Source organism: Polypterus senegalus, chromosome 1 (assembly GCF_016835505.1).
Source record: "Polypterus senegalus isolate Bchr_013 chromosome 1, ASM1683550v1, whole genome shotgun sequence".
Taxonomy (NCBI): Eukaryota; Metazoa; Chordata; class Cladistia; order Polypteriformes; family Polypteridae; genus Polypterus; species Polypterus senegalus.
Genome location: NC_053154.1, coordinates 200428101 through 200440540, shown reverse-complemented (window position 1 = coordinate 200440540; position 12440 = coordinate 200428101). Strand labels below are relative to the sequence as shown.

General features: G+C 39.6%; 1 protein-coding gene across 3 annotated transcripts in view; it reads left to right on the top strand.

Annotated features, from left to right (window-relative positions):
* gba (glucosidase, beta, acid) overlaps positions 1-12440 on the top strand; it is an 81329-nt gene that overhangs the window by 66941 nt on the left and 1948 nt on the right. For all 3 annotated transcript variants that reach the window (XM_039767057.1, XM_039767048.1, XM_039767040.1), the window contains one exon: positions 2045-2161. In XM_039767057.1, the coding sequence (XP_039622991.1) occupies positions 2045-2161 (117 nt within the window). The remainder of the gene's footprint in view (positions 1-2044; positions 2162-12440) is intronic.

Below are 12440 nucleotides of genomic sequence, written 5' to 3'. Positions count from 1 at the left end.
AAAATCCTTTTATTGCATTGGTCTTAATTGATATTCTAATTTTCCGAGATACTGAATTTGGGACTTTCTTTAGTTGTCAGTTATTATCATCAAAATTAAAAGAAATAAACATTTGAAATACATCAGTCTGTGTGTAATGAATGAATGTAATATACACGTTTCACTTTTTGAATGGAATTACTGAAATAAATCAACTTTGTCATGATATTCTAATTTTCTGACCGGCACCTGTGTGTGTGTGTATATATATATATATATATATATATATATATATATATATATATATATATATATATATACTGCTCAAAAGAATTAAAGGAACACTTTTTAATCAGAGTATAGCATAAAGTCAATGACACTTATGGGATATTAATCTGGTCAGTTAAGTAGCAGAGGGGGTTGTTAATCAGTTTCAGCTGCTGTGGTGTTAATGAAATTAACAACAGATGCACTAGAGGGGCAACAATGAGATGACCCCAAAACAGGAATGGTTTAACAGGTGGAGGCCACTGACATTTTTCTCTCCTCATCTTTTCTGACTGTTTCTTCACTAGTTTTGCATTTGGCTACAGTCAGTGTCACTACTGGTAGTATGAGGCGATACCTGGACCCTACAGAGGTTGCACAGGTAGTCCAACTTCTCCAGGATGGCACATCAATACGTGTCATTGCCAGAAGGTTTTCTGTGTCATCCCTGCACAGTCTCAAGGGCATGGAGGAGATTCTAGGAGACAAGCAGTTACTCTAGGAGAGCTGTAGAGGGCCATAGAAGGTCCATAGCCCATCAGCAGGACCAGTATCTGCTCCTTTGGGCAAGGAGGAACAGGATGAGCACTGCCAGAGCCCTACAAAATGACCTACAGCAGGCCACTGGTGTGAATGTCTCTGACCAAACAACCAGAAAGACTTCATGAGGGTGACCCAAGGGCCCCATGTCCTCTAATGGGCCCTGAGCTCACTGCCCAGCAGCATGCAGCTCGATTGGCATTTGCCATAGAATACCAGAATTGGCAGATGCACCACTGGTGCCCTGTGCTTTTTACAGATGAGAGCAGGTTCACCCTGAGCACGTGACAGAAGTGAAAGGGTCTGGAGAAGCCATGGAGAACATTATGCTGCCTGTAACATCATTCAGCATGAGCAGTTTAGTGGTGGGTTAATGATTGTCTGGGGAGGCATATCCATGGAGGATCACACAGACCGCTACAGGCTTGACAAAGGCACATTGGCTGCCATTAGGTATCAGGATGAAATCCTTGGACCCATTGTCAGACCCTATGCTGGTACAGTGGCTCCTGGTGCACGACAATTCCTGGCCTCATGTGGTGAGAGTATGCAGGCAGTTCCTGGAGGATGAAGGAATTGATACCATTGACTGGCCACCACACTTTCCTGACCTAAATCCAATAGAACACCTCTGGGACATTATGTTTTGGTCCATCCAATGCCACCAGGTTGCACCTCAGACTGTCCAGGAGCTCAGTGATGCCCTAGTCCAGATCTGGGAGGAGATCCCCCACAACACCATCTGTCATCTCATTAGAAGCATGCACCGATGTTGTCAGGCATGTATACAAGAACACAGGGGCCATACAAAGTGCTGCATACAATTTTGAGTTGCTGCAATTAAATTTTGGCAAAATGGATTAGCCTGCCACATAATTTTTCACTCTGATTTTTGGGGCGTCTTTGAATTCAGGGCTCTGTAGGTTGATCATTTTCATTTCCATCAAACGATGTGGCATCCTTTCGTTCCTAACACATTACCCGGTCTATATCAGTATACAGTAGATTTACAGGAGGATTTCTTTTTCCCATTGAGATCTGATGTGTTTTCAAAGTGTTCCTTTAATTTTTTTGAGCAGTTTATATATATATATATATAATTTTTTTTTTTAAATATATATCAGTGAGAGATGTGTTCCATTTTCCGAACAAACTTTATCTTTGTGTGTTTCAAATTTAATAACCAGTTTCTTTTCTGTCTCTCTCTATGGCATTAACTTACAATTAATAACAAAAATATTAATGCTTCCCTTTCTAGTAAGTTCCTCCCTGTGGACTCCCAACGGGTTGGATTGGATGGCAGTGGTGAGTGCAACTTGGAGACTACGGCATTCCTCCGACCAGATGGTGTGGCGGTTGTAACAGTTCTCAACAGGTGGGTAAATTTGCTGACCAGGAGCAGAGTGCTGTAGTAAAGTTCCTTTCCTGCCTCTACATCTTCATCTAGCTCAGTTTCTCAGTACCTGGATTACAGATCTTACCTGGATTACAGATCTTTCAACAGATGTGGGCATGGACCCACACTTCCTTGACAAAAGGGAAATGGCAGCAGGGAATATTTGTCAGAACAGCCATGCATTTTAAAATTAAGCATCAGAACACTGCTGGTGCAGTTAGTGCTAATTTTAACTTGCCTCAAGCAAAACAGTATTTGTGCATAGAAGCAGTATGGTGGCAGAGTAGTTAGTCCTGTGGCCTCACCACTCCAAAGTCCTTGGTTTGAATCCCGGCCCAGACACTGCCTTTATGGAGCTTTCATGTTTTTCTTGGGGGAAAGGGGGAAATCTTAAAGATGTGTGTGTTTGAATAACTGGCAACTCTAAACTGTTGTGAGTAAGTCATAGGGGTGTGTGTGAGTGTGTCCTATGACAGACTGACATGCTGTCCAGGCTTGGTTCCTGCCTACAGAGATCTGCCGCATACCTGAACTGGATAAACTAATTTAGACATGAGTGGATGAATGGATTTTTGGAGGCAGTATTGTCAATATTTAATGATTTAGCTGTCTGCCCAAACTGTGCTGTCTGAAACTAATGCCAGAACTAATAACTGCTTCTAGAATAACAAACTGAAACATCTTGGGTCTACATTTTAACATCTAAGGCTTATAAGAGTATTATTGTTGCATGTACAGGGGACAGTGAAATTCTCACTTGCATGTGCTTAACAAAATGAAATATATCGCCCACACTGCGGCACCGTGATTAGTGAGAAGAACTACTTTAGCTAAAAATCTTTGTCTTCCTTATTAGAACAATCTCAGAACACATTTCTTATTAACAGAGAAAGGGAACGGGAGATTTATATTATGCATATTAGGGTGTACTTCTCTTGCACTTTAAGAAATTTAAAAAGTTTTTTTTAAAATATTTTTGTTGATTTTAATTAGAAACAGATAACATTCCATAAGTCAAGACAAATTTAACAAATCAAAGCAAAATTCGACCCCCTTCGGTATCCTTTTCTCCGAAATAGAAGGTTATTCTAACATTTTATTGATTAGATCCTGCCATATTTTAAAAACTGATCCTGTAAGTGAGAATTAGATTTTTTCCAATTTAAAGTAGTATAGAACATTGGTTACCCACTGACTTAAGAGTGGTGAGGTGGGATTCTTCCATTTGAGCAAGATAAGTCTACGTGCTAGTAGTGAAGTAAAGGAAATTAGTTTGTCCTTCTCCACTTTAAGGCTGTCTTGGAGTACACCAAACACAGCTATTGATGGAATAGGAGTGATTGTGACGCCAAGGCTGTCTGATAGGCATGCAGAGATTTTTGTCCAAAACGTTGTTAATTTGTTGCACGCCCAGAACATGTGGCCTAGTGAGGCTGGAGCCAATTTGCAATGTTCTTAGGTTTAATCTTGCCCTGGGAACATTTAGAACAATTAAACAAGATAAATATTCTTGATAAAAGATTTTAAGTTGAATGACTGAATGCTTGGTACATATAGAGCTAAAGTGTATTTTTCCACTCCTTTTCTGAAATACTGAGTAACAGATCCTTTTTCCCAATGGACTATGGGGTCTTTGAAAGGAAAAGACTTATAATTATTATTTTTTAAATTGTAGAGATGCTATCTGAGTCTTCAAGACTGATCAATAATTCTTCTGTAATAGAACAAGGTGGAAGGTGAGGAAAATTGGGCAGGCTCTTTTTTTTAGCAAAGTTTCTAGCTTGAAAGTAGTGGGGGAATTGTGTTGATGAGAACTTAAATTTGAAGCTTAATTGTTCGTAGGATGCAAAGACATTATCTATGTATAATTCTCTTAGTGTGTTATTCCTGGTATTTTTTCTAGACATAATGTATATGTTTGAGAGGGTGGAAAAAGGTGGTTGCTATGTAGAGGTGTAACAGATAAAACTTCTGTCTTAAAGTACTTCCTACATTGGTTCCATATTCTGAGAGAATGAAGGGTAATTGGATTGTTAGTCTAATGATGGTAGTTTGTATTAACTGGGGCACAGTGCAGGGAATATAAAGAAGTATGTTTATTTCTATTGCAGACCAGGCTTGTGGATATCTGTCAATTTTGTGTTGATGTCCAGTTCTTTATAGCTAGTTTTAAACATTAATGCACCATACACACACCCATTTTGTAGACCAGTTATTTCTCAATGTTGAGAATGCCTTGCTGACCTCCTATGTGCTTTTTGTGCACCATCAATAGCAGACAACCCCCTGACCCACTGTAAAAACATCATTTGTGTTCTTGTGACTACTTTGAATGTGACTTGGGTTGAGCCTCATTATTATTTAGCAACCCATCATCACTTGGTATGTTCTTCACTTTTATTGTTAAAGTGCTCTATTGGGGAACATAAGCCATTGCAGACTGTCAGTAAGTGAATGCCACTGTGCAGGCAACAGAAGCTTCAAAACTAGCTAAAGAACTTAACCACATGAATCGGAAGATTAGAATTCATATAGGAGAGAAAACGTTTTAAGCTTTTTTAATTTTGTGTTTTCTATCTGTCTATATACACATATTCACATACTATATATCTATCTTCTATAATCCTTGTTGTAAATAAATTGTATTAATTTGTTTGATTCAGGGTTTCAAATTATTTTCAAATCAAGTGAGTTATTTGTGAAAGTGAATGCCATGTGAAATTGTTTAATGTGGATTTGCACCTTTAACATTGTTCATAAATTGTACAGATTTCATTGTATTCCTGCTGAAAAGTGAATCTGAGATCACTCACTAAAGTCTACATTAATTTGCCCAACCTCAAAATGGTGTCTTATTAATTATTTTAATTACCAGCGTTGTATAATTGATTAAATGAGTGATTAGCCCCTCTTTCCTATAGCATTTTATTATATAGTAGATACCGTATATATAAATAAAACTCTATTTGTCCCCAGAAGGAAATTATATCTATGGCCTGAACACTCCCCAGAAAGACTGAAAATGAAGAAAAATTTAAAACAAAACTTTTGACTCGGTGTGGTAGTAAGCATGAGGATGAGTATGCCATGCCTAGGGCAGGTTTGGACCCTGCGCTCTCCTTTTATTCATATTTTACAGATCAAGACACAGTTTGTATCACTATAGCTTTATATTGCGTGTTTATTCAGTTTTAGAGCACTTGAGCCTTATTGTATGGCTTTTTGCAGTATTTGGCTGCAGTTTCAGTTTTATGTTGCTGTATGGTAAATTGATTACACCGCAAATCACCTTGAGGGCTGGCTGCAAAGAAATCCAAGTCTCAAATGCGGCTGGAACTTTTATGTTGGGTCCATTAATGCATATTTCTTTTGTTTGTGATCATTTATTCATGCTGGCATAATTATGGCTACTTGAAAGCAATTTGGCAACCTGTCTTGAGTAGCTGGCAACTGCTGAATCTGTCTTTACTAGTTTTACTCATTTGGTAGTTCAGTTTGAAATTATATTTCTTTGACATAAATGTGAAATGTTATACTAGTTTGCCTTATTAATGCAAAGTAAATGAGAATGCTTCTGCGTTCCTTTCATTCAAAACTGAAAACTGCATAGACATTTTCTACACGTTTTCAGAAAAAAATATTGAATCTTCCTTAATTATTGTTCTAATTATTTTAATCCAATTCCGGCTCATCACAGAGAGAGCCATCCCTAGGAACAGCAAATAACATGCAGAAGACCTACAGAAACAGCCCCCCATACTCTGAACCGAGCAGCTCAGAGCTACAATTCTGCGTCACCGCCAGTCTACACTGCATATGCAAAAGCATTGCATCTTAGAATCAAATCTGGAGTCCACATATCTGAAACATGAACTTAAGAAGTGGAAAAGTACATTATGAATTAGTTTAACGATAATTTTTACAAATCCTTGAACACCCATTTATTTTTTATTTATTGATACTTGAGTCACTTTGTGATTACATTTCAGTGCAAATGAAAGGTGGACAGCAGAAGTCTAGTTGGCACTAGGGTTGCATGATATATGTGTCGTCTGCAATGATGTCTTAATTGTTGTTTTAACAATTTGTGATCGGACATTGCCGGGTATGTCACTCATTTTGTAAAATACAATCAGAAACACGCCTTGAGAATCCAAGCGTTCACTGCGTCATATAGCTTACTCTCACAGGGCCAGACACGATTCTTAAACAAGAATTCACATCTGGGGACAACGCTGTAAAATGTGTGTAGTGAATAGCAAGAAATCCTGTGCTGAAAAGGCTCCACCCACAGGTTGTCTTCCTAAAACGCCCACCCCAAATTCCTCCAGCCCATGAAATTTAAACTGCCAGGGTTTTGAGTGAGGTCAAAAGACGATCCTGAGAGAAAATAAAAGCTAAAATTGCTGTTATTGGTTCAGGAGCTCAGTAGCATGACGAAACTGAAACTAATTATTAATTTGTACATTCTACAGTTTTCTCAATTCTTGAAAATAAGCTCCATTTTTCAAAACTTTAAATACAATTTCATAACACACAAAACTCCTCAAACTTCCAGGTCAAAACTAATATGTCTACTCAAAACCAGTAATCTTATATCAAAACCAAACTTTGCCTGTAAAAACATGTTACAGCAATAAGTAATGTTATTTATGGTTCACACCCCCACCAACCCCCGTCCCCAACTACTTGTTTACATAATGGACTATATAAACAACACATTTAGAAATGAACACAAACAATTGGAAAGAAAATTCTATTCATCCGTAGCATTTTCTGCTCAGGGTCAGGCCCAGGCCAGAGGATATCCTTGACATCGCATGCAATATGAGTGGGGGAAAAAAAAAAAACCCTTGCATTCCTTATCCATCCCTGGCAAGTCTCAACTTTGATGTCCAAACAAGCTTTTTCCATGACATGGAGGAGGTAAACATGGATGTAGAGGTCTTGATCATAGACCTTCCACTGCCATGCTGAAAAAAATCTACTCTATAGGATTTAGGAAAAGCGAATATGCTGGCTGAAAGATGTTGCTGAATGTGGGGATGTTGGTGAGCTATTCAGGAACAAGAGCAACCCGGTGGAAACTGACATTGTCCAAAATTACAACTGTGCTCTGATGGTTTGTATCAGGTTTGTTGCAATGTTTAACCATCTTTTGCAATCAACATCCCATGCATAAGGTCATGGTCAACAAGAGTGGGACAAATTGCATTTGAAGCCATTTGTCTCCTTGCTCTTATTGTTCCTCACCCTCTTCTACCTCCCTTCCTGTGCCCTCTTCCTCTTTCTTCCTGTGGAGGTTGATCTATTGTTCAAAAACAAGTGAACTAACCCATGGCCCTTTTATCTATCTATTCTAAAGCTATGACTGAAGTGTAAACAATTTTGACTCGTACCTGGGGAATTGTGTGTTGAATGTGTTCCAGCTGTTCTAACTTGACTTAATAATATTGAACTCATAGTGAAGCCAATGGTACGTGAAGGGATTTGTGTGTAGAGTTTTGCACAAGAAGTGAACTGAATTTTGTCAAAAGAGTGCACTACTGTTTACAGTGTTGAGAAATTAGTTTGTATTTTGGTGATGGTGGTATGGTTTGGGATTTTCAGTTAAGTCGGGTAATAGTGTGTAAGTGATTGAGAAATACTATAATGAGTGCTGCGACAAAAAAGACAGCTACTTGGCTCCATGTGTTTGAGAAGTGCTTCTGTCTGGAACAATATTTTTCTATCATTTTGACTGTTGCATTACTCTGTCATAAAAGTGAACCAAGTCTAGATAAGTATTGTGGTCTATGGATATACTACTTGTTAAAAAGCTGCAGTTATTCTGGCATGGTATGTTTGCATTTCCCTTTAGATGGTAATGTTCACTTCTTTTAGTTATTCGTTTAGATATACGGCAAGATGATGGATACTGTGCAGCTTCAAGCATGCTTCTACTGTTATAAGGCAGATCTGATGATTCAGATGTGTTGTGTACTGAAATCTGCACCTCCTGTGGCTGTTATCAACTCGCTTGATGGCAGCCCTTTTCATCACCTTTTGATGGGGTGTGACATATCATTTACATCGAATGCATATTTTTTCATGAACACAGCTGTTTATCATAATCAGATGCTTGCTATCTGTCAGTTCAAATTAACAAGAGCACCATTGCTTTTTGCAGCTTAAAATCTCCACCCCTACTTCAAGAATTGCATTCATGAGACACTGGATTGGTTTAAAAAAGTGACACTTGCTGAGGGGTCTAATTGTTCACCTCTCATAGTTGACTCCAGACATATTATATACTAGCAAAATACCCACGCTTCGCAGCGGAGAAGTAGTGTGTTAAAGAAAAGGAAACATTTTAAAAATAATGTAACATGATTGTCAATGTAATTGTTTTGTCACTGTTATGAGTGTTGCTGTCATCAACGATTTGATTATCATTATTTCTTTCAATCAGGTTCATATTTGGAGGATGTGTTGTGTTCAAGTTACATTCCGTGTTTGTCTAGTCTATCCCTGACCATCTCATCTTCGTTGTCAACCGTTGTAAAGATAACAGGTTTCATTCATCGAAGTGATGAGTACATGCATCGAAGGTTCTCAGCTGTGCTTGTGCTATCTCGTGCAATCTTGCGATGTCCACGGCTTTATTTAATATTACCTCAGTTCCGGCACTTAAAAGTTTTTCTCGCACTTTTGCTGAGTTTGTGCCAAACACTATTCTTTCCCTGACCATCTCATCCTTGTTTGCATAAGCACAGTCCTTCACCAGCAATTTTAACTCCGTTACAAAGTAATGAAAAGTCTCGTTTATACCCGGCGTCCTCTCATTAAACTTGTATCTCGCGAATATCGTATTCGTCTTAGGCATGACAAACGCCAGCAGCAGCGTGTCTGTGAACTTAATTTAAACTTAAGCTTTACACCGTGCTTTTCTATTGATATGTCGTCAAAAGCTTGTTCAGCTTCAGAGGGTTGTTCCTTTCTTACTGCATCAATAAAAAGCTCATCTTCCTCTTTATCTGAGCCATCACACACTGCATGCCTGGGTTTACCTTTCCCAGTCCGATGTCCACGGCTTTATTTAATGTTAGCTCAGACCTGGCACTTAAAAGTTTCTCTCGCACTTTCGCCGAGTTTGTTCCAAACACTATTCTATTCCTGACCATCTCATCTTCACTTGCATAAGCACAGTCCTTCACTCGCAAATATTTAGCGGCAGCGTGTCTATTGGATTGCTGTTGACGGACAGCCTTATATGGGCAGGCACTCAATTACGTGGGAGGCGTGACGATGAGGGACGCACGGCGACCAAGCTGCAGGCTATGGCCGTATATATGTACGTAAGTAGGTTCCAGTTATGACTGTTACGCGTAGAATTTCGAAATGAAACCTGCCTAACTTTTGTAAGTAAGCTGTAAGGCCGGAGTTATACTTCACGTGACGTGACGCATGCTGCAGCGGACGCTCCTGCTACGCAAGCGTTGTAGTGTTCATACTTGCGCGCGTACTTTACGTAAATCTGGAGAAATCCACCAGGTGGCAGTGCGAGATATTATCACGGTGAGAACATGTTCGGCTTCTCTGTGTTGTGAATTGCCTAGAACACCTATTAAATTCTGATGACACCTTACCGCAATATCTCTGAAAAGGATGTTTATTGATTAAATCCATCAATGTAGGGATGTGTCCATTCCAGCAAGCATTGGGCACGAGTGAGAAACAATCCCTTGACGACGCCTCAGCTCATCGCAAGGTGAATACAAGCACACACTTACACTAGTGTCATTTTAGCAGCACCAGATCCCCAAATCTGCATATCTTTGGAAGGAAACCGGAGCACAGTGTGGAAGACAAGCAGGAAATACCAGCAACATAACTCCCTGCGAGACAGCAGTACTATCGCTCCACCACCGTGACACCCTCATGTGTGTAATTAACAGCATTCATTATTTAAACGAAATTATATGTAAAATGTAACATACACACTTTAATGCATTTCATCATGAACGTGATATCAAGTATAAATCTAAAGGTTCTGAATGTGCAGAGAGTTGGAATATCATACATTTAATTTGTTCTGTGTGGCGATCTATTGCTGCTTTCCGCTGCTGTCAGGTCCAAGAAGCTCGTAGCGATTAAAAACTGGGATGACGTTTATGATGGTCTGCTTTAATGATAAAGTAAACTACAAGGTTAAAGTGGACATTTCGAGATTAAAGCAGAAATTTCCACTTTAATCACAAAATACACGTTTTCACCGTGTCCTTTATTTTTTTTCTGCCACAGCAGATTACCTCTTTCCATACCTTCATGTCCTCTGCATCTTGTTCTGTTACACCCATCACCTGCATGTCCTCTCTCACCAAATCCATAAAGCTCCTCTTAGGCCTTCCTCTTTTCCTCTTGCCTGGCAGCTCTATCTTTAACATCCTTTTCCCAAAATACCCAGCATTTCTCCTCTGCACATGTGTGTTAAAGGGAAATGTCCACTGCTCTCATTATACTAGATTTTGTTGGGTTTTATGGAAATATTTACAAAGTAAATCCTAGAGGCCACTTTGAAATGGTTTACTGATACTTGCATTGTTTGATGTCAGTAATACTTGCTCTAGTATTTTCAGGGTTTAAGTAAATAAATAAGACCAGTTTAGTAAACAACAGTTAATGTCCAATTAACAACAGCAAGGTGGAGCTAGTACAATATAAGACCTCCAAACACATTTTTGAAGGATGCAGAATATCATCTACTTATTGACAAAATCCCAGAATGTATTGAGATGCCATTTTTCCCAGTATCCCTAATCCCCACTGGACCCTCCCAAAAGTGGCACCTTACACTGGTGCCGAATGTAGGGTTGTTCCTTTTCAGAAGGTGCTACATGACGCGTTTTCTTTAGTATTTAGAACTGGTTGTGGATGTTGCCCCAGTTTATTAGAACATTAAAAAATGAGAATGAGAACAAACCTCAGGGCAACAAGCTTAAAAGTCATCCTCTTCTCTGAGAATGACATCTAAAAATGTTTTGAAAGTCCCTGAAGGTCCTGCTGTCTCCCATCCTACTTTGTAATTTTGTCTTATCAAGTTAATGTGTTCTGGCGGTCTTTTCTACTGAGTGGTCCTCCCTCATTTGCAGGCTCTGGCTCCTTAAAACTCTGAATTGGATTAAGTAGGCTGTGATGTGTGTGAATTGATTTAAGCTTTTCTTTTGCTATTAAACAGAACATCAACATCTTTTCATTTGAATCAGAAGCAGTTTGCTGTCATTTTGTATTCTGAAAGCAAAGCCAAATGTGTCCCAAAAAAAAAAAAAGAGCCAACCACCCCAGCCTGCCGAGGGTGCCTGCTGTCACTTTGTGTACTTTAACCAATAATCAGACGAGATTCTCAGCTTAAGGGTCTCCTGCCTTGTGCCGTGGTCGTGGGCTGACTGACTCAGGCAGTGTGCCAGTTGTGCTGTCTTGTGGTTTGACTTCAGATTGGTGCCCTCTTGTCTATAATCTTAATTTTGTGACTGTATGCCTTCAGTAGCATTAAAAATGAAGGCAGCAATGTTTCAAACAATTTACTTCAGTTTCTCGTCACATCCACTTTAGATGACTTAAACGTACGACTTCAGTTGATAAATGGGGGTGTTTTCTTCAGATTCACAACAACATTTCTAAGGCACAGTCCGTTAAAATGAGCCGATAGCCATTGTGTCGATGATCCTTCTAATTCTGAACCTGCTTATTCCACTTTTGGGTTGCAGGGGGCTGCAGACCATCGCAGCAACACAACAGCAGTGAGCACAGGGCAAACACCAGCACTGGATGACTGGGCACCCCCTCATGCCAAGACCACCGACAGACACTCTCATTTTCTCTTCTTGGGATAATTCAACCTTGGGATGAGAATTGTAAAACCACAGTACCCAGGAAATTACTGGCAGGGGGAGAACATGCGGAGTCCACACAGACGCCCTGGGGTCCGTGGAGCAGTTAAAATATGTGCTCCCTTGACCTGGTGGGATTTTTAATGTTCAGACTAAACAAACTAAATGCATTTATTTGGAGTGCAAAGCTGTGATGAGTCCACAGGGAAGAAACCTGACAATGGACTCTGGAAGGCCTGAATTCCGAGGATGTCGTGGTGAGTTCTGTGACATACACCCGCTTCCCAGATTAAGGCCTTTCTTCTCTTTATGTCAACAATCGCCATTTTGGTGTTTCCCAACGGGGTTTTGGCAGATGTCTTATCAGGGAGTTGATGCTTGAAATGCAC